Below are 26990 nucleotides of genomic sequence, written 5' to 3'. Positions count from 1 at the left end.
ATAACGCAGCTGATTGAAAACTCAGCTATTCAAAAGCTGATGTAAACAAATGAGGACAGATAACCATGTTGCTAAAGTGTTTATAGTTGTAAACGCAAAGAGACACATAGCTGCATGACCTGTTGTCAAACATACTCAAGATGTGAGTATGTTTGACAACAGGTTTCTAGACAACAAACTGTATATATACCATCACATTGTATGAATTCTTAGTCTGAATGTACTTCAGTGGGCTCCCTGCGTTGGTGTTTTACTAACACACATCTACATTTTACTGTGTTTTGCTGCCACCTGGGGCAGTATCAGAAAAATCTGTGGAACAAACCGGGGTGTTGGCTGCTCTTAGTTGTGTTGGTGCCGTTGTTGGTCAAAGTGCACAAAAATCTGCTTTATGATAAAGTGAAATTCGTTAAACAAGACCTCCCAATGAAATTACCATATAAGTTGTTTTCTTCATATCCCTCAAAATGGTTTATAACGGCATCCTGTAAGGTATCACCTGTAGCAGAATAAGGGAAACACGATATGAGCATTTGCACATTGGAGCAGACGTGCGTTTCATTTGAGAAACCACAAAGTCCTCAGGAGGAAAGGGGTCAGAGCTCCAAAACACTTTGCTTTCAACCACTGGCGTTTGTGTGACGTGAGATCAAGACCAACGTGTGATCTGTTAATGACACACTCTACTAAAACACTTTTGTGACTTCCTGGTTGAGTTTAGCCAATAACATTACTCGGTTAAGATTAGAAAACGATCATGTTTAGTTATAAAATACATTAATTTTACAACAGAACCTTCACCTTTATGGACAACGTATTGCTAGCTGTCTTGGTTCTCTTTGAATTGGTTGTCGGCTCCTCTTAGCACCAGCTGAGTTACAGCCAATAGCCATTCGATCAGTCCATAGCATCTTTTCCAAAGCCTGTATGCTATTTGCTTTTTGGGGGACTGCACTTCCGTCCTTCTGCATTGGAAAAAAATAGCCACCTGCGGGGGCAAAATGCAGCACAGACGGATACCTCTGTGCAAGTATAAACTGACCTTTATGGTTTAACGTGTTTGTTGAAAGCATTTTCTTTTTACTTAAGGTTATTCATAGTATTTTACAAATATGCATTGTTTGAATCTTTTTCTAGGTTTCTGTTGTCGTTTTTCTTTAAAAACAGATGTGAACATGAAAAGATTCATGAAAAAGGTAAAAATGAAAATAAAAAAACTTTGCACACAGTGAGCTCACATGGCTGACCACCATCTTCCCACTTATGATATCCCAGATATTCCCAGAGATAACAGTAGTATCTGAGGAGGTTTGTCTCTGGTTAGTACAACTTTTTCTTTTACTCATTTTGTTTGGCCATTTTGGTACAGGGGATAACACATTTGAACACAACATTGACGTTCACCTTTTAAGTTGACGCATTGTTAGTGAAAAGGTTTGCATGCTTGTTTGTGTATCAGTGTGCAGACCAAAGCCGAGTGTTCACTTTCATTTAGCTCTGTTTTGGTCTCCACCAACTCATTAAGGATTAATTAAGAATTTAGTATTTCACTGTCACTGCTGTTTGATGTAGGGCCTGTTGTTTTTAGTGGCTTTATTTTTTTTAAACAGTTTTCTATTGCAGTTTTTACAGTGAAAGTTGATCGTAAGACATTAATTTAACAACATTTGCAGTTTGGACAGTTAAACACTGTAAAGTTGAGGGAATCTAAGATGCGCTGCAGGTTCAGGTATTAATTCTGTCATGTGGGTAAGGTGTTAACAATGCAGGTTCCACTCTGTGATTTGGTTCTTTGTATTTTAGTCTCTGTGACTTGGTGTTGGGTGGCAGTAATGCAGCTGTGGGCTACACCCAAACTGCAGAATATTGGCGAAGGAGGAAAGGCAGAAGCCGACTCAATGTAATGTGATCATGTTTGCAAAGATCACCCTCCTCTCTTCACACCATCTGATTTGATCGGCTAATATTTCAGAAATATCTGTCTTGACTAGCTTTCTTCAATGTTGGTAAATAAGGTATTATTGAGGAGACACGAAGGCCGGTTGCATCAGTTTATTTATGGTCCAGCAAACAGCAGAAAGGTCGATTACGATGCACCACTAGTTTGAGATGTTTTTATGGTTATTTTGATGCTGTGGCTGGCATGAATTTGAGCTGACCATTTGTTTTCCTTAAAGTGGTAATTTGCAAATTTATTTAACCTCCAGATTTAATCTAATAAGTTTGCGATACTTAAGAAGAAACAGCGGTTTAAATCTCTGGCTTTATTCTCAGAGGTGGAGGCACTAAGCGGAGAGGCAGCGGGTGCTGCAGCCTGTCTCTTTCATTCTCTTCAAACCCCGTGGAAGGTCATATCATATGAACTGCTCTCACTGCAGGCTACAGAGCCCAACTGATATGTAAGTGAGAATATTACCCACTGGCTGGCCGGTTTGGGTGAAACGGCTGCAAAGAAAAGAATCAGCAACAAGCATAAACAGAATTACTCAAACTGATGTAAAAGAGAGTTTAGAAACACATTGTGACACCTGGTGATTGTCTTCTAAAATTATCTGGACTTTACAGTAGATTTTCCGATAACAATGTGCCACACGTGTGCTCATAAAGGCCTGGTAGCTGATTAAAGTAGAGTGACAGTTGGCAGCAAATCCTGTAGCTTTAATTATAGCCTTAAAAACCAACGGATGCCAGCTGCCTCATTTCAGTACAGTCATCACCATTAAGATGCGTTTACTCTGAAGCGGGAATTGTGTGCTCAGAAATAGAAACATCTGAATCCCACAAGCCATCCTTTAAGTGTCACCCAAATTAATTTCTTTCAAGTCATGGCTGGCGACGCTCACACAACCCAGTTCAATAAGCTCCAGACTAGTCACGGAGCGCTCATCTGTGTTTCAGGCAGATCTGTCATCTGTGTGTGTGTGGTGGAGAAATTAGAAGGGACTGAATGAAGCTTGTGGTCATAATCAGTTGCAGAGGCCCTTCTTTGTGTTAATTGGTTCTAGACTTAAAAGGGCTTCTCAGCCGCCTCCTTGTCGATGACAGTTAGGCGTTTTTTTTTTGTTTTTTTTTCTTAGTTTGTCCTAATTATTTGCAGAGTTGTGCGTCTGTACAGTAAGCAGTATTTCCCACGTAAAGTAAAGTGTCTGATGAAATAAACTAGGTATTAGAATACCTAGGAGTCTGCAGCAGAGGGAAAACTCGTTCAGCTCTAGCAGAATAAAGTGTAGTATTTACAGTTTTTGTTCTTTAAACCCGAATAAAAAAAATCTAGAAAGTCTGAATTTGAAAGACACAATTTGCATTCAAACTGCAGCAGAAACAAAACCTTTTTTAGGTGGAGAGAAAATGCAGGAGGAGAAGAATTTCCAATCATTTTAAGGATTCTTGTGGTGGATTTTTCGCTAAAAAAACTCCTGCCTGAGGACTGGGAAGCAGGCAGTCTGTATCTTTTTGTAAATCTCATCTCAAAGAAATAAAACCGACATTTTCAAAGTCTGATCTTTTCTCCCTGTCTCGTTTGTTCAGGGAGTTTTTATTGTATCCCAAGTATGTGTCCAAAGTTCAGTTTTAGTAGTTTTTTTTTCTTTATCTTCTAATGTTGTGATGACTCATCTGTGACTGTCTGTACACATGTGATTCAGGATAACAAGTTAAAAACTATTCTTTAGCCCCTTATCTTTTAAACAAGTCAGCAAAATGTTCTCAGATATCAACTACATTTTCAGCGACAGGGTATTTCATCACAATTTTTAGTTTTTCATATGTGGAAGGTAAATATAGATGAAGGAGAAATGTTCACTGTTTATCAAAGACCTGTTTGCAAAAGTTGGGTCAGATTTACAATCGTCATCCAATTTAATGAACAAGGTTGTAAAAGCCTCGTTGACATTCCTATCTCTCATTTTGCTTGTTCGAATAAACATATGAACTTGATGTGTTCGCAGCATTTCACTGTGATTTTTTTTTTTTTTTTTTTTTTTAATTTTTTTAATTTTTATTTTTAATTTTTTTTAAATGTCAGATGATGGCCCTCAAAGATGCATAGCTTGTAGATATTCCTGCAGTTTCAAAACCAACGGTAGTTAAAAAAAAGATTTAAAATATCACATTCTACATATTTTCAAAAGTTAAAATAAATCACACGTATGATTCCTCAGTCTGAAATAAATTTAAAAGTAATTGAAAATACTTCAATAAGTTTTGATAAAAACCTTTTCAAAGCATGGAAGTAATCTGCTCATCAAAGTCGGTACCACATCAATACATTTAAACTGAACCTTATTATGCACCCTTTCAAATGAATGAAAGTTGCAGTGGGGTGAATGAGGTGAAATATTCTCATTAGTATTGCCATGAAACTTCCCCCGTTTATCACTTCTAACATTTCTGTTTATTCTATGCATAAATAGACTTTTTAGCTATCATTTCGTTAAATATCTGTTGAAAAATGAACACCTTAATCTTGTTTTTTTTTCTATCCACTCGTCTTAATGAAGAACCCAAAATCTCAGCATCAAGTAAAGTAAACACCGTCACTTGTATTTTGTTGAAACATTTGGGAGGATATTTCATAAAAATGTGAGCTGGCTGATGCAGATGAGAGGATGCAGTTTATTTAAAAAGATATGACTACAACTGCACTTATTCATAAACACGCTCTTTTTCTCTTGATACTGTGCATGCTCCACTCACTTCTGTTAAATCTGGATGGCAGCACTAGTCTGAAGGCCTGACTCAGCTGTTTGTGTCGCTGCAGCTGTATCCAGGATGGATGTGTGGCTCTGTCACTGCAGCAAACAGCTTAAAACCTTTGGCTATTTGCTCCGTATTTATAATCAGAAATGCCCATCTGAAGTTCATGGTTTAACTTTGGATCTTTTTGTGTTGGGTCATTTAAACTTGACTTTAAGAAAACTTCAATTTAGAACAAGTGACAATAAAAAAGAAAATCAAGTTCTTATGCAATAAATAGTCTTATATACACACACATAAAACCTGACAGTGGCTTGAAAAATGTAGAAAATACAGATATAATGTTTGAACATTTACTTTTATGTCAGTGTTGCAGAGTGAAAGTTCCAACGGAACAGTTTTGGTACCTAAGCGGAAACATTTGTGTTTTCCTTTTTTCATACTTCACATTAATTCGCTGCAGGATCAAAGAACCAGGTTTGAATAAGAAGTGGCAGTCTGTGTGTAACTGACTGTGTTTGTTTGTGCTCATGCATACGTGAGGAGCATCTGTGCAAGATGGAAGAGAGTCTGATGGTGATCTCAATTAGGAGGAGAATTCAGATAGTCACAGAGCAGCATCTCCCCACTCCTCCAGCCCCCGTCTTTATCTCAGCTCACTCACAGCCAATCTGATCTGCCGTGTTCTCTCGATGCACAAAAGCAGGTCAGGAGTTTTTCATCCTCACAAGTCTCTTCATTTTGACCTCACTCACTTTGAAATTAACTCTCTGCTCACTACAGAATCTCACATTCCAACATTCAGAATCATCATCAGTCATCTCAGAACCCCTTAAATGTCCAGACTGGGAGCCAGTGAAATGCAGTTTCATATACGGGTGTTGTCTTGTAATTGCCGTGTTGGACCTGATGCCATTTTTTTTTAGCTCCTGTGTCTTTCGCTGACTTTACTTCAGACGCTGCCTACCTTTGATTTAACACCATTTAGTTTTTCACATCAAAGTGAGCTGCTGAGGAACCATTCGGAAAAATAAAGCCATGTTCAAAAAACAATTAGCAGGTTGGTGGAAGTGCCTGTTAATCAAATCTGAAAAAGAATTCTAACCATGGAGGCACCGTCTGGGAAACTCTGGGCTAATACCCATGTTGAAGATGATATGCCCGGTTAGTCATGCATTTTTCTTTTAATGTCAGCGAAATAATGAGATTTGAATTGTAAAAAATAAGCAAAAAGTTGTTTTAGAAATGTATTTTAGTCCTTCATCACTCTATCTTTAAATAAGCTCAAATTAATTCATACAAATGCATCAAAAACCTTTATTATAATATTTCCTGTAAATTAATTCATGAATAAATAAATGTTTCAGAAGACATTTTAGCCTGTTAAACCATTACCAACCCAATAACTTTTCAGTGCCTTCATGGTCCAACTTTTTGCACAAAATTGAAATGACAGTTTCAGAGCAAAGTCAATGAAATATAAACCGTACTCCACAGATAAATATTGACTACTGCCATGGGTTGAGTTTGTAGCCAGCAAGCTGAATACTGTCAGATTAAGATTTTATATACAAAATACCTTTTAAGCTAGTCAGTAAATTGTTCATTGTCATCACACCTAAAACCTGCCCATGGCTGTTAGTATACAGCAATGATTGGCCCAAAGTTTTGGAACACAAAGAGGATAGCTTTAGGCCTGGCAATGTCATGACTGTGATCTAGTGGAAGTCTAATAAGCCTTTTTTTGTTCAAGTGCTTAACTTGATCATGAAGACCTACAACCTTCTTACAGGTCCAGTTTGATGAGCTTTACTAGCTGCCCTTAAAGTGATTGATTGATCTCTCACGTTACACAAACATTGGGTCATGAAGTCACAACAAACACTGAAAAAAATGTCAAATAAGGGTCAATTGCTTAGCAACAGAAAAATTGTCAAATGGCAAACTAGCAAACAAAAATGAACACATTTCGAGCTACTGCCTTAATGGACTGGAAGCTGGTTGTCAGGGAGCGTTATCATACTCCCGTTGTCTGGTTGCTATTTTGCTGCACACGGGTGCAGATTAGTACAACAGATCTCGTATTGGTATGTTTTTGTTTGGTTGTGCTGAGGGATTCACATTGAGAAGGACGTTCCTGATTCATGGATACGGCAGAGGCATTCGAGACCTCAGTCAGGAAAAAGAAGAGGAGCAAAGGGTGGCTGAGATGCCCCGCCCCTAGGCAGCGGGAATGGCCAACCTGCTGTTGTTCCACAGTTTCCATGGTAACCATGCTGGGGTACTGCTGAGCTCCAAAGTGAAGAGATGATATACAGGATTGGGGGAGGGGTTAGGAAAGAGGAGCAGGTGGTGGGTGGGGAGAGGAGGGAATACTATATGATACGGACGCCAGGGAAGAAAATGGGGGGAATCTGGAGGAGGACTGTTGTTGAAGCAGCAGGAGGCCAAGCGTGCATGTCTGTTGGCTTCATTTGGACGGGCTGCAGTGAATTCACTCTGTGGGGAAACAGACAGAGCAGCATCAAACGCCTCATGATGCATTATATATACCTACAGCAGGGTTACACTCTTACAGACCCATTGTGTGTCGCTCTTTCATGGCAAGCAAAGGTTGCTTGAAGGTTACACCTTAAATTATCACAGAAACGTCAAGAGTTCAGCTCCCCTGGTGCTACAGCGCACCTTCATTTGTCTTCCCTTTCTGGACATCCACAAACGCATATAGGGGCACTCCTGTAAACCCATCTGTGACATATGTATTATTCAGTTTTGTATTATTTCCATCCATCCATTCATTTTCTATACCCCCTTAAACCTTTGGTCGGGTCGCAGGGGGGCTGGAGCCCATCCCAGCGGTCATTGGGCGAGAGGCAGGGTACACCCTGGACAGGTCGTCAGTCCATCACAGGGCCACACGGAGACAAACGAGACAAACAACCACACACACGCTCACACTCACTCCTAAGGACAATTTTTTAGAGACACCAATTAACCTAACATGCATGTTTTTGGACAGTGGGAGGAAGCCGGAGTACCCGGAGAGAACAGTTTTGTATTATTTAAATTTCTGAATATAATATTATTTATATAATAAATATTTTCAGAATTTGTTATTTTGATTTGATTTGATTCTGATAAGATTGCACAATTTATGTTATGAATAATTACTGACTTTGTTCTGGAACCTCTGAATCTGAGTGGCCATGCAAAGTACTTCTCCATGGTGAAGCTTTGATGTTAAAGAAGTTAAGATCTGCATGTTAACATAATGAAGCCATACTGCTGTATTTTTTAGAAGATTTTCGAATAAAAAAAAAAGTAGGCTTATTGAATGGGGAGTAAGTATCAGATCGATAATGTATGGTCACAGGCAGCAAACTCCTGACAGACCACCATTTAATCAGCAGCTGTTCATTTCATTAAAGGCCACTGCAGTTTCCCTGGACACATTCTGCTAAGTCCAAGTCTACATATTCACATATGCCTGCACTTATAGGCAGAGACACACACTAAGTCAAAGTGGTACCCAATTAAAGCTATGTGCACTCTGTCACACGTGTTCTGTGTGTGAGATTACTGCTCGTGCCTTCAGAGCAAGAAGGGCTCAGATGGTTGATGCTGTAGAAAGACTGTTTTCTCTCGACCGACATACAGCGAAAGTGAAAGGAATTAAAAGAGGCTGCGATCCTAAGAGCTGTGCGAGAGGAACTGACTGAGAGGTCTGATGTAATACAAGGTTTTCTGCAGTATACCTGTGAGGGGCTCCTGTGCAATCTAACAGGAGCCCGTCTGAATCAGTGAGGGTCCCTGCTCCTCTTAGTGCAGCAACTGATGGGAAATCATTATGGATCCTGGCAAGTGGCCAGTTTGTGGTTACCACGGCAACCGCACTGGCTCCATCCATCTTGGCAGTGATGATGTTTGAGAAACGGTCTGCTTTCTAAACCTTCACTCCCAGTAATGGCCTCTTTGATTGGTGCTATGCATAAATGAATAAGAATAGGTCAAGACGGTGATTTAGGCAGAATCTATAACAGTTTCAGCTCTCATACATATAGTTTTCTGTCAATAGTATGGAGTCATAAACACCTCCACTGCTTCCTCAATATTATAGGAAGTCTCCATGGTGGACATTGGGTTTAAAAGTTTATTTACTTACTCTCTTGTAAGTAGAAGAAACGACACGAAACAGAGTTGGTGACTTAAAGGAAAAAGCGTTTCCCAGTGTTGCTCTATTTTGTGTTTCATCCATTTTTCCTTTTTACATTTCCTATTCTGTGCAGACTGTAAATCTGCTTGAGGCGAAAGTGTGTCTCAAGATATCAGGATTTATAAATAAAACTAATTTGGTTTGACACAGAGGTGAGGTCTCAGTCTAATGACTTATTCATCTTGATTTTATCATGCACACACGACAAGAAGAGCAAAACACCTTTATGATGTCATTTACATGCAGTGAAAGAGTAACATTTTTAGAAACTTCCATAAAAACCTAGTTGTAAGAAAATAAGTGGAACACAAACATTAATCCCAGAAACTACACGAGAGAATATTGCTTGTATCTAACAGGATATTTTCTTGACAATTGTTTTTAGATTTCATTCTTTGCTATAATAATTTGGAAAATATGCTGTAAAAATGCTGAAAATATGCTGTATCACAGTTTGTGATACACTGGCTAATGAAGAAAGAATCAAAACTAAGCTAAACTTTAGAGCTACCTTTTCTACGCCTTGTGGCCTTAACCACAGAAAAGATTATCATAAGCTCATGAAAATACATTGGAAAAAAAAGAACCAGTCGATGTCAAATTTAGCAACGACAAAACCCATGACCAGATAAAAAAAAAGAATTAGATAAAAGAGAAACAAATAAAATAATTAAAATTAATTTAAAAACAAGCAACAGTCTGGATAAGTTTAAAGATGCCGTGCATATTTCATGCATAGACACATGAGAACAGAAATGTTTTTAACCTGGATTTAAAAATGTCTACATTTGGTGAAAGTTTAATCTCCACTGGCAGTTTGTTCCACTTGTTTGCAGTATAACAGCTAAATGCTGCTTCTCCATGTTTAGTCTGGACTCTGGACTGGACCAGCTGACCTGAGTCCTTGGATCTAAGAGCTCTGCTAGGTTTATATTCTCTGAACATATCACAGATGTATTTTGGGCCTAAACCGTTCTGGGATTTGTAAACCATCAGCAGGCTTTTAAAATCTGGTGTGATGTGTTCAGATCGCTTTGTCCAGGTAAAAAATTTGGCAGCAGCGTTCTGGATGAGCTGCAGATGTTTAATGCTCTTTTTGGGAAGTCCAGTTAAAAGAGCATTACAGTAATCGAGTCTACTGGAGATGAATGCATGGATGAGTTTCTCCTGGTCTTTTTGGGAGAGGAAACCTTTAATTCTGTTGATGTTTCTGAGGTGGTAAAAAGCTGCCTTGGTGACAGCTTTGATGTGGCTGCTGAAAGTCAGATCTGAGTCTATCAACACTCCGAGGTTACGAACTTGGTCAGTGATTGTAAGGGCCCGAGTCTCAAGATATTTACCAACGCTGACCCTCTTCTCTTTGCTACCAAACAGAATGATCTCACTTTTGTCTTCATTTAATTGCAGAAAATTCTCTCTCATCCAGGTGTTTACTTCCTCCAGACACTGACACAGTACGTCTGCTGGGCTGCAGTCGTCCGGTGACAGAGACACATAAAGTTGTGTATCGTCTGCATAACTGTGATAATTGATGTTAAAGTTCTGCAATATCTGACCCAAAGGGAGCATATCCAAGTTAAACAGAAGAGGTCCAAGAATTGACCCCTGGGGGACTCCACAAGTCATGGCCACTCTCTCAGATTCATAGCTGCCAATTGTAACAAAATAACTCCGGCCTTCTAAGTAGGACCTGAACCAGTTAAGGACCGCTCCAGAAAGTCCAACCCAGTTTTCCAGCCTGTGCAACAGGATTCTGGGATCTACAGTATCAAACGCAGCGCTGAGGTCCAACAGAACCAGGACTGAAACATTACCAGAATCAGTGTTCAACCTGATTTCGTTTAACACTCTGACCAGAGCTGTTTCAGTGCTGTGATGACGTCTGAAGCCTGATTGAAAGTTATCAAGACTTCCACTTTCATTCAGAAAGTCGTTGAGCGGGTTAAATATGACTTTCTCAATAATCTTGGATATAAAAGAGAGGTTAGAGACAGGTCTGCAGTTGTTCATCATGGAGGCGTCAAGAGTTCTCTTCTTTAGGAGTGTCTTATAGGTGGGGTATGAGATGTTTTCTGGAGCATTTTTTATCATATTGTATATATCATATAGAATGTAGAGGGTGTAGCAAGAGGAAATGTCTGACCAATAGAAGTAATGATGAGAGTTACTTCTATTGGATTCTGACATGCCAATCAACCGTCAGCCCCCCTTACACCTCCCCCCTGCTCGTTCACAGACTCGTGACTCGTTCATGTGTTTTGAAGGCGTGGTTTTGAGGGGTGGGCTGAAGGGAGAGGCAAGGTTGTGTATTTTCAAAAATATAGCTTGCAGGAACCGTTTTTCCAAGATCTCATACCCCACCTTTAATGGCAGCTGTCTTTAGTGACTTGGGAAAAATGCCTGATGCCAGTGAGCTGTTAACTATTCGTAGGAGATCACTTTCTATCGAGGTAAAAACAGTTATTAAAAAGTCGGATGGTATTATGTTCAGAGTGCAAGTTGTTGATTTCAGATGCCGAACTGTTTCCTCTAAGATTTTTAAATCAACAATATTAAATTGTGACATAACGTCAGAGTTATTTCTAGGTTTTAGACGCAGATTAGTTTTCTTGTTTTGATTTTTTTGGCTAAAAAAATTGGCAAATTCGTTGCATTTCTCTGTAGAGAGGACGTCTGGGTTTGACTGTTTAGGCGGATTTGTGAGTTTTTCGACCATAGCAAACGGAGTTTGAGAATCGTTGACATTCTTATTAATCATTTCAGATAAATGCAGCTGTCTGGCCTTGCACAGCTCATTGCTATAACTACGCAGGCTTTCTTTGTGCAGCTCATAGTGAATCTGAAGCTTTATTTTCCTCCACTTACATTCAGCTTTCCTGCATTCTCTTTTCAGGTTTTTGACCGTAGTGGTGTTTCTCCATGGTGTTTTCTGTTTGCTCAAGGTGCTCTTCATTCCTAACAGCTTCCAGAGAAGAAAGAAAAATTATTCGGCATTACCATCCATCATATTATCTATGTGAATGTTAAAATCCCCGGTCAAGATAAAATGGTTAAAATCAGTCGAAATAACAGACAATAATTCAGAAAATTCATCAATAAAACTTGCACAGTATCCTGGAGATCTGTAAATGATTAAGAACAGGATTTTAGGAACACCCTTTAAAATAAAACTCAGATATTCAAAAGAAGTGAATTCACCAAATGAGATCTCTTTACACTGGAATGTATGTTTAAATAAGGCAGCCCCTCCCCCTCACCTTTCCTAATACAGGAATCCTACTGTGTCCCAGCTTGTTCTCAGAACAGCTGTCAGTGGTAGGACTACTATAGCAGGGACCCTGAACGCATCATGGCATGGTATCTTTGTTTTGAACTCTGGATGTTGTGCTGCTCCTTGAACACCCTGCACATCCCCTCGTGTCCTGCTCTGCCAGGACAGATGATGTAAGAGGAGGAGGAGGGGGTGCCCTGCGTTTCTCGGTTGATGGTGGTCGCTGGAGTCCTGGCTGGGATAGAGACATCCTTTGGAGACCTTGGGTGATGTGGAGTAAAGGGTCTGGTAAGGGGGGAGGGCTGGGGGTTGTTTGCCTCGCTGCTGTGTCCTTCAGTCTAATCTGTACAGTCATGTTTGGGTTTGCCGTCCCAACAGCATGACGTAAATGTGCACCAAGTATTCTGCATCCAGTTCGATTGGGATGCACGCCATCAGGTCTGAAATGCTCCTTACAGTTCCAAAAGATATTAAAGTTATCAATGAATTTAATCCCATGAGCTATGCATGCAATTGACAGCCATGTGTTTAGGCCAAGAAGTCTGCTGAAAAGTTAAATTCCAGAAATGGAGACACGGTGTGCTCCATAGTGACACAGTCTCTCCAACAGCAGAGAAAAGTCTCTCTTCAGGATCTCAGAGCCAGTCTTCCTTCTCAAAATATCAAAAGGCCCTGTATGGACAATGATCCTTGTGCCATCTGGATGAGTAGACAGAATGGTCGGCAAGATATCCATCAGTTCTCTGACTGATGTATCAGAAAAAGTAATATTTTCCGTCTTTGCCATTCTGACATGCTGTGTTATAGAATCCCCGATTAGAATGGTGTCTATTCCTTTTTTTGTGGAAGTGTCGATTGCTTCTGTAGTCCTCACCTTGGTTGTAGGATTTGGGCTTCTCCTAATATTCTGTTAGCCCTAGGCTGAGTTTTGGGGCCATTTCTCTTGTTTTCATTCATTTTTGCATTACATTCATCATCACACATTCTATCTGGAATCAACGGATCGTATCTATTGTGCAATGGGACTTCAGGTGGCGGAGTGAGTGCTGGAGGTTTAGGTTTCGTGCTGGATTTACCTCTGCGACGGACAACATGAGACCAGATCCTGGCTGGGGTTGATGACTTTAGTTTGGCACCAACACTGTTCCAGTGGGAGATGTCAGTCGGACCGTCCGGTTTGGGAGCTTCACCAGATATTCCAGTGTCATTTGGACACATCCAGGGAAGTGTGTGAGCCAGGTCTGCAGTGTGAGATTTCTTACGAATGTCTTGCAGCGTTTCAATCCTCTTCTCGAGCTGTGTTATCCTCACAGAGAGTAGCTCACACTGTGTGCAGCTCACTGATACTGCAGGGTTAGGAGACATTGTTCTGTACAATTCTCTTTGTAATACCGTTTACAAATATACAATTAAAAGAAAAAGAATAAAAGAATAGAATTATATCCAAGACTTGTGGAAAGAAGTAGAATGATTTAAAAGCGAATAAAGAAGTAAGCAGCAGGAGGAAGCAAGCTTGAATTGTTCAGACTGGCAGGTTATTATTTTAAAATTTTTGTTTAGCTGGAGCCACTAACAGGAATTCCTGTTTTGTTCAAAAGCAGAGCTCAAATCAAGCAGTGCAAGAGTGTGGTACACAGTCACAGATCATTAAAATGTCATTTCTGATGTTAAGGAGAGCGAGCCCAGCATCTGTAAATCCTGATATAGGCAGAAAAAGAAAATAAACTTATTTGTGTAGATTGACACAAATTGTGCATGGCACCTAATGTGACTCAAAAAGTAATGCGTTTTAGATGGAAGTCTCTTTTGTGCCTGAATTTGGGTCTTCTGCAGATGGGGCACCTAGTACACAAATGGATTTCTAATTCACAGCAGATGTTGTCAAAGGTGCTGTGATGTTTTCATAACTCCAAACAGGTCATTTGAAAAATAAAATGATTTAAATAATGGTAAGGGTAATTGAAAGTAAACAGAAAGGGAAGTATCAACTAATGTGTTAAAGGTACAGGGGCATGATAAACTCCTCAATAATAGTCTTGTATCTAACTCGACTGTCACATCATGAGCCCTCCACATTTCCTGCCTGTGAAAACTGGTATACTCTCCTTTTATGACGTGCGTTTCATGAAAAGCAGTGAGACTGCATTTGTTGTTGTTTTCCTGTCCATGAACATGGTGAAATAGAGAGTCATGTCCCAGAACACAAATAAATAAACTGCACACAAAACACTTTGAGTATGTGTTGGAGGAGCCATCTCTGAAAAAAGCATCTTGAAAGGTTTTAAAGGGTCCAACAGCAGTATTTTAACATGATTGTCTCATGTTTTGGCTTAACATTGTATTTTCTGGAGATTGTGTATTCTATTTTTTCCGTTTTATGTAAAGTTGTAGCAATCATCAATGTATTTGTTTGCTATTTTTTATCAATTTGGTAGCATTTGAAATTAATTCATTCTGTGTAACTTGCAAATATGTAAAACTGAGCACAACCAGCACATATTAGTGCAGTTTTACCAGATTTTGGCAAGTAAGTCTATAGTTAACACATGTATGGAGTAATAATGAATTACACTGGCAGTTTAGACAAACAATAGAACCTTCTAATATTGAACTACAGAGAAAAGATAAGCTACTTTTTGACCACAAGAATCTGTAGGTTTCCCTGGTCAAAGTCCTTTGAGGGTTTTACCTCGACCCCCTTCTATTTTCACTGCAGCAAACAGGGACTAATCAAAGTACTGAAGCTGATTTAACCTCTGAAAATGTCCCTGATGAAGAGGTAGTACTTTTGAAATCACCCATAGCCCTTGTGATGAGGTTTGCAGCTCTGAGCATTTCCAATTGGCCGGTCGAATTCCCTCCATTTTCTTTCCGCCTGTCTGTGTCAGTCATCTTGGGTTTAGCATTCACAAAATTTGCATTGCAAGAATACTATCTGTAAACAAAACATTCAGTTATTCATACAACTAAGATCAGCTGAGAAGACAGAGAGGAAGCTTGAGAATAAAAATAATAGGAGTACAAATGGTTACAAAAAAGAGTGAATTTGATCACTTGGATTTTAATCTTTGATTTTCTACATTTTAAGGCAAAAAGAAAAGCACCAATAAACCTGTAGAAATGTATATCACTAATAGATTTTGGTTTAACACAGCTGAAGTGCACTCACTGGTTTAATTGTATGAATAGGCTGCTGTGACCAACGCAGAAGCATCGATACTCCCACAAGGAGAGATGTTTTACTTCAATTGACTTAATTTGCCTAATCTACCCTGCACTTTAAACCTCACTGCAAAGGCAGAGGACCTGAAGCTGAAATAATTGTCTAGCTCCTTGAAAAATGGCGTGGCACATTTAAGATTGGGATGTTGTTGGTGTAAATGCACCTTTAGAGTAATATTTATACAGACCAAAGTCGGAAGCACTAATTTGTCCTGAAAATCACTATTTTTCTTTGGTCTTTTCTGTAAGGTCAGGTAACAAACACAGAGACAGAGCAGAGACAGCCAGACGTTTATGTTTCCTCATGAAGCTTCTCTTTGGATGCCCCACCCCCCACCCCTAGAACAGCTGGGAGACGTGAGTTCTCCACTGTGCCCTGAATATGCCCTGCAGGTCTCCTCCCATGCATTCATTCTCAAGGAGAAATGTCTGGGAACAAGCCTGCTCTATTTCAAGATGTTAGTTGTGTACCAAACACTAACTGTTATGCTAAATTAAACATGTGTAACTCATTATAGAAGTCACAGTTTGGGACTGAAATATCCCACAAACATGAGAGGCTTAAAACATTTTTTTTTTAACATATAAATATTAGATACACATTTTTTAGCAAATATAAACACTATTCTGTCTTTTCTTTTACTCAAATATTAAAATGCTATTTTTGTCGCACTCAAGTTTTTACTTTTACTTGTGGGTTTTGTGCAGCAGCTACACACTGATTGCTCACTGGGATTTTCCCATCTGAGCATTCAGCCGGACCCATGGGCATATTTTTAAATGTTTTCTTTGTTGTTGACCTCAAATGCCACCTCCTCCAGTCATTCTGTGTGTAGCGGTCTATGTGGGACTATCAGGGTAATACTTTCTTTCATAGCTGCAACACCCGCTCCTCTAATCCTGTGATGAGCCGAAGCCACACTTTTATTTATTTATCTCTTTTTTATGACTTGGTAAACTCATCCAAAATGCAAATTGACTACACAGGAGCATCTCACCTCATTTCTGGTCTGTTTACATGGAACAAATTTAATTCAATAATCCTGTATTAAGAGTTTCAAGCATCATTTAACCTCCTACTGTGTGACACCAACATGTCTCACAACAATTAATTTGAGGTCCTATTTCAAAACTATTAACTGGTTTATACCTAATTGTCATGGTCAGTGCATCTTTGAATAAAAACATCTTGTTTCCAGAGACTTAATTTGTTTCACTGCTGTTCCTTCTAGGATTTATGGGCTCTTTTTGATTGATCTGTGCTCAGGACTTGTCAATTGGGACAAAATGTCAGGAGATATTGAAGGATTTTTAGGATTTATTCATTATAGTGGGTGGTGTCTTCTACCTGGGTTTCAGTGACTAATCGTGCAAAGTATTGAATGTTAATCCTGTTCTTGGAGCAGCCAAGAGGAAAAGCCTGCAGTGACTGACAGCAAGCAAAGCTATCACATGGTTCCTGCTCTCAGATAATTTCACTGCTCCAACTACAGACACACAAAGACACACATTGTCCTCCACACATGTATACATGGGTGCACAGGTATGCAGAGAGAGAAAGACAAAGACATTTTTCCACTGCAGTGGGGACCATTAAGGCGTCACTGTGTGTGTTTTGTTTTTTTAATGTGTGCTTGCACCATTGATATGTGAAAATGATGTCATTTAAATGTTACAACCTGCTTTTTCTCTATTGTTCTATAAAAGATCTTAGTGTCTCCACATCAGCGTGATAAGAATAAAAATGAGAAAAACACACTTTGCTGAGCATGAACAGTGAAGCGTGTTGGTTTCTTGTCTGAACGTGTGTGTCTTATCACACCAGTTATACATAAAGCAAAAGCGTCATTCTAATTTTAAACCATAAAAGAATATATATATATATTTTTTTCAATCTGAATATGGACATCACTGAGAGTTGGAAAAATGAACAGATCAACCTTGATTATGCAACGTTCAGGCAGAGCATTTGCACCAAGCAGAGAGCAAACAAGATTTGTTACAGAGACACAAACCATCTCTGGACTCCTTGTCGCAATGCCCGACACTCGTGTAGAGAGAGTGAATACCTGCAATACCACAAGCCTCTGTCTCCTGATGGAGGTTATGACGATAGTAACCAGAGCAGACACCGCAGAAACAGTGTGACTGCAGACAGAGCACAGAGACACTCCTCTGTATGCTGCACTAAAGGCTGCACAAAACTGGAAGAAACTCAACCACATTTCTCTGTATGACTGCTTTTATTAACCTTGCAGCCTGTGATCTTCATTTTGCATCCTTATATCCAAACTAGTTAAAAGAAAAAAGTAGCAGTCTTCCTCCTTACATTGTAGGGGAAGTAATTTAACAAAAAGAAGAAAGAATTGATCATTTTGCCACCTAAATTCAACTGTGAAACGCATCATTTTAAGTAAATTGTTAGAGGCAAAAAAACAGGACCAGCTGGTGAAGACATTGGGGTAGTAAAAGACAGTAGACTGTGGCTCACAGAGCAGAACAGCTGCAGATCATCTTTGAACATTTGCAAGACTGGACAGTAACATAATAATTGTTCTCAGCGGACAGAGCTTTTACAGATGTCTAAGCATTGCTGCAGGCTTGACCCCAACTGTATATACATGAAGGTTGGGACATAGAGCTCACAAAAATGAACTGAGAATACTTCAGCATGCAAAAACCCAATTACGATTTAGAAAAGCTTTTACTTAAACTGTGTAATCACATCATGATCTGTATCTATGTTTTTTTTCCAAACACTACTTGATATAGCTACACAAGTCCAATAGTGTAAAAAGTTTATTTATTGTGTTGCCGATACCCCATGGTGCACTACTTTAAACTGCATGCTTGTCAAAAATCTTTTTTTAAAATATTATTGTTGCAATGGCACCCTGCTTCCAAAGGAGCGGGTTTTTGGACTTTAGGTAATTTAGTATTATAAAACCTAAACCTATGAAGCCTAATCAGGTTTACACAACCATATTTGTTAGCGTTGGGTTTCTTTTTTCATTGAATTAGTTTATATTCATAAAAGAATATACTGAATAAAAATGTCTCTAGATTTCTACAACTCTCTAAATTGTTTGTGTGCCTTTGTGCTTAAATCAAATACTGACATCCAACTCGCCAGTTCATGTGGGTATCAAGGTTAGTGAAAAAGTGGAACATCGACTTGAAAGTGAAGCAAGATGGAGTGGGAGACAGAAAGGAGAAGATTGGACAGAGCTGAGTAAAAGGAAGTGTTTGAGTTGCCTGAGCATATGGTGTGACTGTGTGGGCGCTGTGCCGGAGCAAGAAATACAGAAATGGACTGTGATATGGGGAGAAAGTGGAAAGGAAAAGATAGCAAAGTGTAAAGAGAGAGGGTAGACATCAAGAGTGTGAGTGACGAGAAAGAAGGAGCTGAGCATGATGGGTAGAAATTGCGACGAGTATGTTGGTGTTTAATGGATGGTGAGGAAAGGTGAAAGGCAGAAGGAGACCATGGAGAAATGAAATCTGGAGGCTATAAGTACCCTTTGTTCGCGCACGTTTTCGATGATACACACATTCACACCCCCAGTGAAACATGGTGTAAAAATGCAAGCCTACACCCGAGAGATGTACATAAGAATCCAACGAGTTTTTTTTTTTTTTCACTGGTTGTGTTGACTTTAATCAGATGCTTTATCTAAAAACTTTAAGTTGTATTACCTGGATTTAAATCAAATGGGCATATCAATAAGGGATGCAGTAATAAGTACTAAAAGGAGACACAGACTTCACAACATGATTGCTTGAATTGCTTCATTTCAGGCAAGACGTAAAGCTTCAGAGGGACTGGTTCCAGGTAGATGGAGCACATAATGTAAAAGAATATTAGAGCTAATGGTAAAACCTGAAGACACAATTAAGTCACTATGATACATATATACCCTACTGCACTGCTAATGAGTCCATCCATTTTTTTTTTACACCGGCTTAATCCAATTCAGGGTCACAGGGGGGGCTGCAGCTTTTCCCAGCCACCATCGGGCAAAAGGAGAGGTACACCCTGGACAGGTTGCAGAGCCACACTGAGCAGGCTCACCGTTTAAAATTTGCCGGTTAACTTAGCATGCATGTTTCTGGACAGTGGGAGAAAGCAGAAGTACCCAGAGAGAACCCACGCATGCATGAGGAGAACATAGAAACTCAACACAGGAAGAACCCAGCTGAGATTTGAACCAGGAACCTTCTTGCTGCTAAATGACACTGCTGGCAGTTTTGGTAAAAAAAAAAAAGTACTGTTTAGCTGAAATAAAGAAGAAATGATCATCTTTAAAATAATGTGAAATGTGGAAAGGATGTTTACAACTTTGACGTTGTTTCTTAATTATTTATCTTTTTAATTGTCTTGCAAGAGCTACAAGAAACTAGAAACGTTCTCCCAGTTTACTTGAAATTAGTGGCTGCTATGGCTGCAGGATGTTGCACTGTTGCCTCATAGGATGAAGGTTTCCTGTTTAAATCTTGGGTCATTCTGTGTGGAGTTATTATTCTCTCATTGCATGATTTGGTTCTCTCTGTGCACTCCAGCTTTCTCCCACCATCCAAAATCAAAAATGTTATTTGACCATGAGTGTGAGTGTACATGGTTGTTTGTTTCTGTGTTGACTGGCGACCTGTCCAGAGTGCTTCACTGCATCTCACCCAGTGGTAGCTAGGATAGGCCCCCATGATGGTGAATTGGAAGAAATGGTTATAGAGATTGGACATACAGATGCTCTTACAAGTACTGCTTTCCATTAATCTGATCCTAAACAAGCCTGCAGATAGCATGTTGGAATGGGCATCCTGACATTTTTGTGGTAATTTCCTCTAGTGTCTCTGACAACAGAATTTATTCTATGAAGAAAATGTGCGGCAGGCTTTAACTTCAACCCTCATGTGACAGAATGATACCGTAGGTGATTCTAAAATACGGTAGTGCATTCATTTTTACTTTGATGCAGTAAATGCAGCAGAGCAGACAGAACCAACAATATCAGAACATGAAACATCTAAACTGCATCAAATGTTTTTACATCAAAGGCTAAAAACATTGTACAAAGAATGTAAAGTTGTTTACTCTGTTCACTTCAGGGATGCAGCTTCAGTTTGATTTTGCAAGCAAACTGACGTTATTTGTGACCTTCTACACCAGTTTACAGTACTTAATGGAATTATCCATTAAGTTATTATGAAGTGATCATCCAGCTTTGTAATGGATCTGACTCAAATGAATACTCTTGTTATGTTAGACTAACCTGGCATGTAGTTTGTCAGTAGTTACCCAGTAGTATAGTTACTAACTAAACTACCGAGTAACTTCTTTTTTTTAATTTAACAATTCGTTTTTTTTTTTTCATTTTTACGTCTCACCATGTGGTCAAAACAGACTTTAGCAAACTGGGACTAAAATGGAAAGATGAATGTAATTATCAACCTAAAGCTCATCAAATACAAATCTTGTGGTGTTACTACATCCATCTGCTTTTTATTTATTCTGTTAGTAAACTCTGGTCTTAAACCCTTTATGCTTGCTGAATAGAAAAAAAGCAATAGAATATTTTTTTTTGCATTTTTTAGAGTTCCTCAAGGCAATAATGAGAAGAATCAAAGCTCTTTAGCAAAAGGTCAAGATGCCACTTTAAGGTAAAAATATCAAAATTTGTAAACGTGATGACTTAACATGTACTCGTCTTTGGCATTATATACCTCAACCTAGTGGTAAAGATAGCTCAGGCAGGTTAACTTTATCAGATTTTCATAAGATGCAGTAAAGTCACTTTAAGATGTGCTCCACCAAATGTTAAGAGGTTACAACACGAGATTCCATCTGCCAGAATGACACAGCATACACACTGTGGCAACTCTGTTAAGTACACCTATGACTCTCTCATAACATCTATCATGTTTTATTATTCTTTTAATAAAAAACCTTAATGATGTATTTACTGATGAAGTCATAGTTGAAGAGGCTGAGCTGGTGCTCCACGATCAATAACTTTGACCTCAGTGCTAAAAGATATAATTGCATTAACGCCTTCATGACAGTGTCATCAATAACTGAACATTATTGCGTCATAGAAGTAGAGCTTATGGAAGAAGAATCAAACTTATTGGTATTATATTTATACCAAAGTAAGTTAAAACTATGTATAATTGCATTTTGACTTCAGATGATGGGACAGGTCATCTTTAAAAGCTCTTCATTTAATCAGTGAACTACAAAATAAGATTAAGTCACAGATTGTAATTAGTTTAATTTTTAATGATGGATGTGATTCATCAGTATTTCCCTGTGTGAAAGGACTGTCTTGGTCTGATATTCAGTCCATACAATATTTTCCCAAATCTGTCTATCATGGACTCTAGACTTCCTGAGAAAAGATAAATCCAATCCTTATCTTGTGCATTGGCCAAAATTTGGCAAATATGATAAATTGACCTTTAGAATGCACCACATTACATGAAAGTAAACAAGTTGTTGACTGCCAGCAACGTTTCCACACCATTTCAATTAGTAGCAGCAGCCTGATGATATGACATTAGTGCATGATACCCTCTCTGGGGTTTTTAAGTTACACTGAGGCTACAGCTACACGAAAATGAAACAAGGTTTTTTTTTTTATTATTATTATTGTGACCACACAGGAAAGCTTCTGTAAAAATATCAGGACCTCATGGCAACGCCACGCTTGCTGAAAACGATGCAGTACACACGCCACACCTCTATGTGCGCTGTAAGCCACCCCCACCAGTTACACCAGAACAATAGAAGAAGCAATGCGCATGCGTGTACGCCCCTACTTCTACCAGCGCGAAGCTCACGTTGTTCCTTCAACAACGCCGCTGTAGTTAGCAGTGTCTGCAGCAGTGCTGCTATCAATGTTGTGGGGTCCATGATGATCGCTGTCTGTCCTTGTTGTGTTGTCTTCTTCTTCCGGATTTTGAATGGAAGCCGCTTTTTGTTCTGAGGTCCGTTTCACGTAGCAGGTTTAGTGAAAACTCTGAGTTGATTAACCCTGAAATGAGGGAAACCCTGAGTTTTCCGTTTCACAAAGGGAGGTAACTCAACCCCGAGAAAGAGGGGTAACTCTAGCCTGTTTCACAAAGAGAGGTAACTTAACCTCACGGTCAGTTACCGGAGTAACAGACTCTCTGAACCTAACCTGGTCGGGACCAGGTTTTATTCAAGAAACCTTGAGTTTCTTTCTGTCTCCGCCCTCTTTCAGCCACACACGCCATTTGATTTCCTCATTCATTCAGAATGTGTTGAGACAAAAGAAAAAAGAAGACATAAAAGACAAATAAATATTTGTATGAATAGGCTTAAAAAAGACATATATAGGCCTATTATATTTTATAAAGGCACTCGTGTCTTGGGGGTGGACTCCCTCAGCCACTGGCCTCCCGTTAGAGGTGGCGGTGCTGGGCACCACCCGTTTTACGGGCATCTGCCTTCTTTCCGTTGGCTCAGTAGAAGTCTGTGTTAGTTTAAATAGGCTTAATTATTTAACAGAACATGATATAGATGATGACTCTAAATTGTCCTTCGGAGTGACTGTGAGTGTGTATTGTTGTTTGTCTCGTTTGTCTCTATGTGGCCCTGTGATGGACTGGCGGCCTGTCCAGGGTGTACCCCGCCTCTTGCCCATTGACCGCTGGGATAGGCTCCAGCCCCCCCCGCGACCCGACTGACGGATTCAGCGGTATAGATAATGGATGGATGGATGGTATAGATGAGAAGACATAGTTTATGTGTGTGAAAACAGCATTATGTTGGGAATAAAATAACTGCACAGTCAAATAGCCACTTAATATTTATTTTACAGTGTAAAACATGATCAAAATGAGGTACCTCCATGCTGAGGTCTCACCTGTTTGAACAATGTTTTTATATTTCATCTTAAACTGCTGCCAAGTGCGCTTCTCCCCTGCGGGATTGCACCTAAATGAAATAAATGAATGGGCTACCATTCAAGCAGTTTCCCTGTAATATTATTGTGATTGCAAAGGACTACATTTAAACTTACACTTTTGCTGCAGCAGCGGTGTTGCACTTATTTCTAAAAACGTATTGAAACTCGCCGTATGAGCGCATTAAGATTTCCAATTCGAGGTTGGTGAAAAAAGCCCCTCCTCTTCCCCGTTGCCAAGGTGACTCGTCGAATCGGGGCTCCATTGATGCTGGCTTTTTAAAGTTGTGGTGCACGCGCTAAACTCAAGGTGAACTTACTCAGAGTTGATTAACCTCGCTCAAATCAGCGTTTCTGGAACCGAAAACTCAGGGTTTTCTATCTCAGAGTAGATCAACTCAGAGATCAGGAATAGACTCAGAGTTGGTTGAACCTGCTACGTGAAACGGACCCCTGGTCACTGACGTATGTGTATACGTCACCGGCGTTAGCCATGTGGCTGTGACGCAGATGTAAACAAATCCGTTCTGGCTGTAACAATGAAAACGCGAACGGCGGGGTTCCTAGATCTTCCCACTCTGGAACCCATTCTCCAAAAATATCGTTTTGGGGTACCCAGAATGCCGGCTCCATGTGGCCGCGACAGCCAAACGATAAGCAAAAATATCGGTTATAGTGAAAAACGTTTCCATGTAACCAGGCCCTTAAAAAGCTGACAACACTTTAGAATTCCTCACACTTTCTGTTGTTAATCACGTCGGACGTCAGGTTTGTGTTCATTTCCTCTCAGCTAAAGGGAAGATAATCTGTGGAGGAGTGAGCCTGAGAATACAGGATGGCAAAGAAATCCACGTCCACACTGAAACTTGGGTGACAAATCTGATGGTGGGAACACTCCCACCTGATCTGTATGTAGGAGATGATCGGTTGGTTGGTAGAAGAAGCCTAAATAGAAGTGAATTCACCTCTGAAAGTCTGTTTCTGTGTTTCTATCTTTTTATTTCAAAAGTAAGCCTGAATAAGAGGTGTGAATATGTGTGTGTTTTAGCTGGGTAAGTTTCTTTTCACCACTTGATAACATTTGTAATCATAGTGTCAGATGCTGAAATAAGATTGGTAACATCTACATATGTGGTTTTAAACCTTTGAAGGAGTTCAAATCTCTTTCATGGCTGAATAATACTTTGGAGATGACCGCTAAACTTAGGAAAATCAGACCAAGATGGCATGAAGTGGATCGCCTCGGAGACGAGAGCGGCATTTATCATTTATGAAATATCTGTGGTGTTCTCACACACTTGTCAGTATCATTCACTAACAACATTTGTTTTGGGTTTTCTCTCTCAGGTTCTGCTCTCTGGTCTCATCGGAGTGGTGTCATGGAAGAGGCCGCTCTCTCTTGTGGTGAGTGTCTTATGAACGCCTACACTCGGCTGCCTGCAACTCTCACAACTCTGAACAAAGCAGTAATATGTGTGAGAGAGTCTTTTCGTGTCATGATGGGAACACAATGTTCTTTATTGTAGCTCAGTGCGCACGATACATTACGTCGTAGATCAGATTGTAATCAACAGCAAGCTATAGAGTTAGCGGCATGTTGAAAAAAGTCTCCAATCCAGATAATGGGATCAAATTATGCTGAGTTTAAGTTTAAAACAGGATACAGTACACCTGCATCTTATATCCGTGTCTCTGCAAAACAGCAGACATGCAAACCAGTGAAAATCCATAATATACTTTGCTGTATCACTGCACCTGGCAGAAAGTCCCCAAGCTGTCATCTCCCATGAACACACCGTGACAGTGTCAATGAGTTTGAACCTTGTTACTAGCCACATTTGTGGTTTAGCAGCTGTAGAAATTGTAACTTTTACTGAATACAGTGTCAACTCTGGATCACAGCTGCAGTATTGTATGTTCCGACAGCTGCGGACCTGGAAACAACATGACCAAAGTCAGTTCAAAGTCTTGTGACTTTCATAATTTGTTGTCTCTGTCTGCACAGATGGAAAAATTGCTCATGTGTGTTTTTTTTCTTGGCTCAAACACATGCAAAACGAGTCATTCTGGATAGAAACTGTTGTGTTGTCACATACACAGTACTATCTGCACTCAGAGAACATCATAATGACGAGACATTTAAACATATTTCATTCGAAAAGATAAGAGCCAAGCTAGAGGTAACTGGGAAGAAACCCTTCTGCTTCAAGAAAAGAAGAAAGACAGAAAGAAACAGAAAAAGAGGTTTAAGCTTAAGAAAGGTGGTGCAAAAACAATATAGATGAGATATTGAATCAAAATGTGTAAAGTGGAGATAAAAAACTGTTTTATTTCCATAGGCAAAATAAACTTTTTTTTTTAAATCTTTTTAAAATTTTGATGAATCTGAAATTATGCCCCAACAGTTCATGCTCCCTTTAAATACATGGCTGTCTTTTTTCCCTAATGTAGAACAACACCAGAAATATTCACAGATGCTGATAGTTTGCATGTGACTGAGGTGTTTGTTTCCTTTAGGCAGATATTTATTGTGGTTGAGCACTCACCACAAGTCCCTGTCCAGTAAACCTTCATGCTGTCTTGGTGCCATATATAATCTCATTTTATTTCTCCAGCTTTACCCACATAATCTGGCACCCCTCCCCCATCTCTCAGGAAACGACATGTCTCACATTTATCACCTTGCTTCCCCACTGCTCTATCTGCATCCTTTCTCCTCACATGTCTTTTCGACTCCCCTCCCTTTCTGAAACCTTAAACCAGAAAAAGAGATCAGAGTAATTTCAGCAGCTTTTAGGGATCAAAAGCGACATACCATTATTGACGTGTGTGTAGAAATTGGTCGCACTTTATGCAGCGTAAAAGGGTTAAACTGTCTTTCCTCTGTTTTCCTAAAAAGCATGACTAATTCAGTTCCTGCCTTTATTGGGGTCCATATCTGGTCTTGTTTTCGTGACTGTTACTGTTGAGGCTTACACTCAGTCCTGATCGGCGAGCTTTTGTATTTCTGGATCAGACCCAGTGATGACTGGCAGGTGACTAATACACCGGCTGGACGCATTCAGGATTGGCAACACTGCACCGACCCATCTGCCAACTGTGGGTGGTCATGCTCTGCATCGTGATTTGTAACTGGTGTTCCTCCAGACTGTTTTGGTATTTGTTTTAAAGACTTGCTTTCCTTTGCTCACTTTTGCAAGAAAGATCTCTTTTATCTGAAAAAAGTGTTTAGGTGCTTGATATTTTTTTTCTCCTTCTCAGGAACCCCATTCACCTCTTTACTGTTTATCTGTATTCATTATGAAAAGAAAAAAGCAACACCATTTCTGGAGAGTTTCCCAACATGCAGCGCCTTAAGTAAAGAGGCCACGTAGCTCAACTACGGCTGAAATGTAACAGCATTTGTTGTGCTTCCTTTTATGAAGCCGAAGATTTTTACAACAGCCTTCATGAGGTGGAAGTCAAAAAAATAAATCGAAAAAGATCAATTATTTACTTTAATGTTTTTTTGAGGGTTACAAATAATTCAATTTCATTCACATTATTGTGAAATTGTTACTGACAGAATTTGAGGACGTTTTAATGTGGACATGTTAAAATGTGTAGCTCACAAGAGGTTAAAAGGTAGTAAATCTTACTAAATAACATTCATCCATCCATCCAT

General features: G+C 39.5%; 1 protein-coding gene across 2 annotated transcripts in view; it reads left to right on the top strand.

Moving 5' to 3' along the window:
* fam189a1 (family with sequence similarity 189 member A1) overlaps positions 1-26990 on the top strand; it is a 106096-nt gene that overhangs the window by 28781 nt on the left and 50325 nt on the right. For both annotated transcript variants that reach the window (XM_075457320.1, XM_075457241.1), the window contains exon 2: positions 24674-24730. In XM_075457320.1, coding sequence (XP_075313435.1) covers positions 24674-24730 — 57 coding nt within the window. The remainder of the gene's footprint in view (positions 1-24673; positions 24731-26990) is intronic.

Source organism: Odontesthes bonariensis, chromosome 1, assembly GCF_027942865.1.
Source record: "Odontesthes bonariensis isolate fOdoBon6 chromosome 1, fOdoBon6.hap1, whole genome shotgun sequence".
Taxonomy (NCBI): Eukaryota; Metazoa; Chordata; class Actinopteri; order Atheriniformes; family Atherinopsidae; genus Odontesthes; species Odontesthes bonariensis.
Note: the sequence above shows the minus strand (reverse complement) of the source record. Positions and strands in the feature narration are given on the sequence as shown.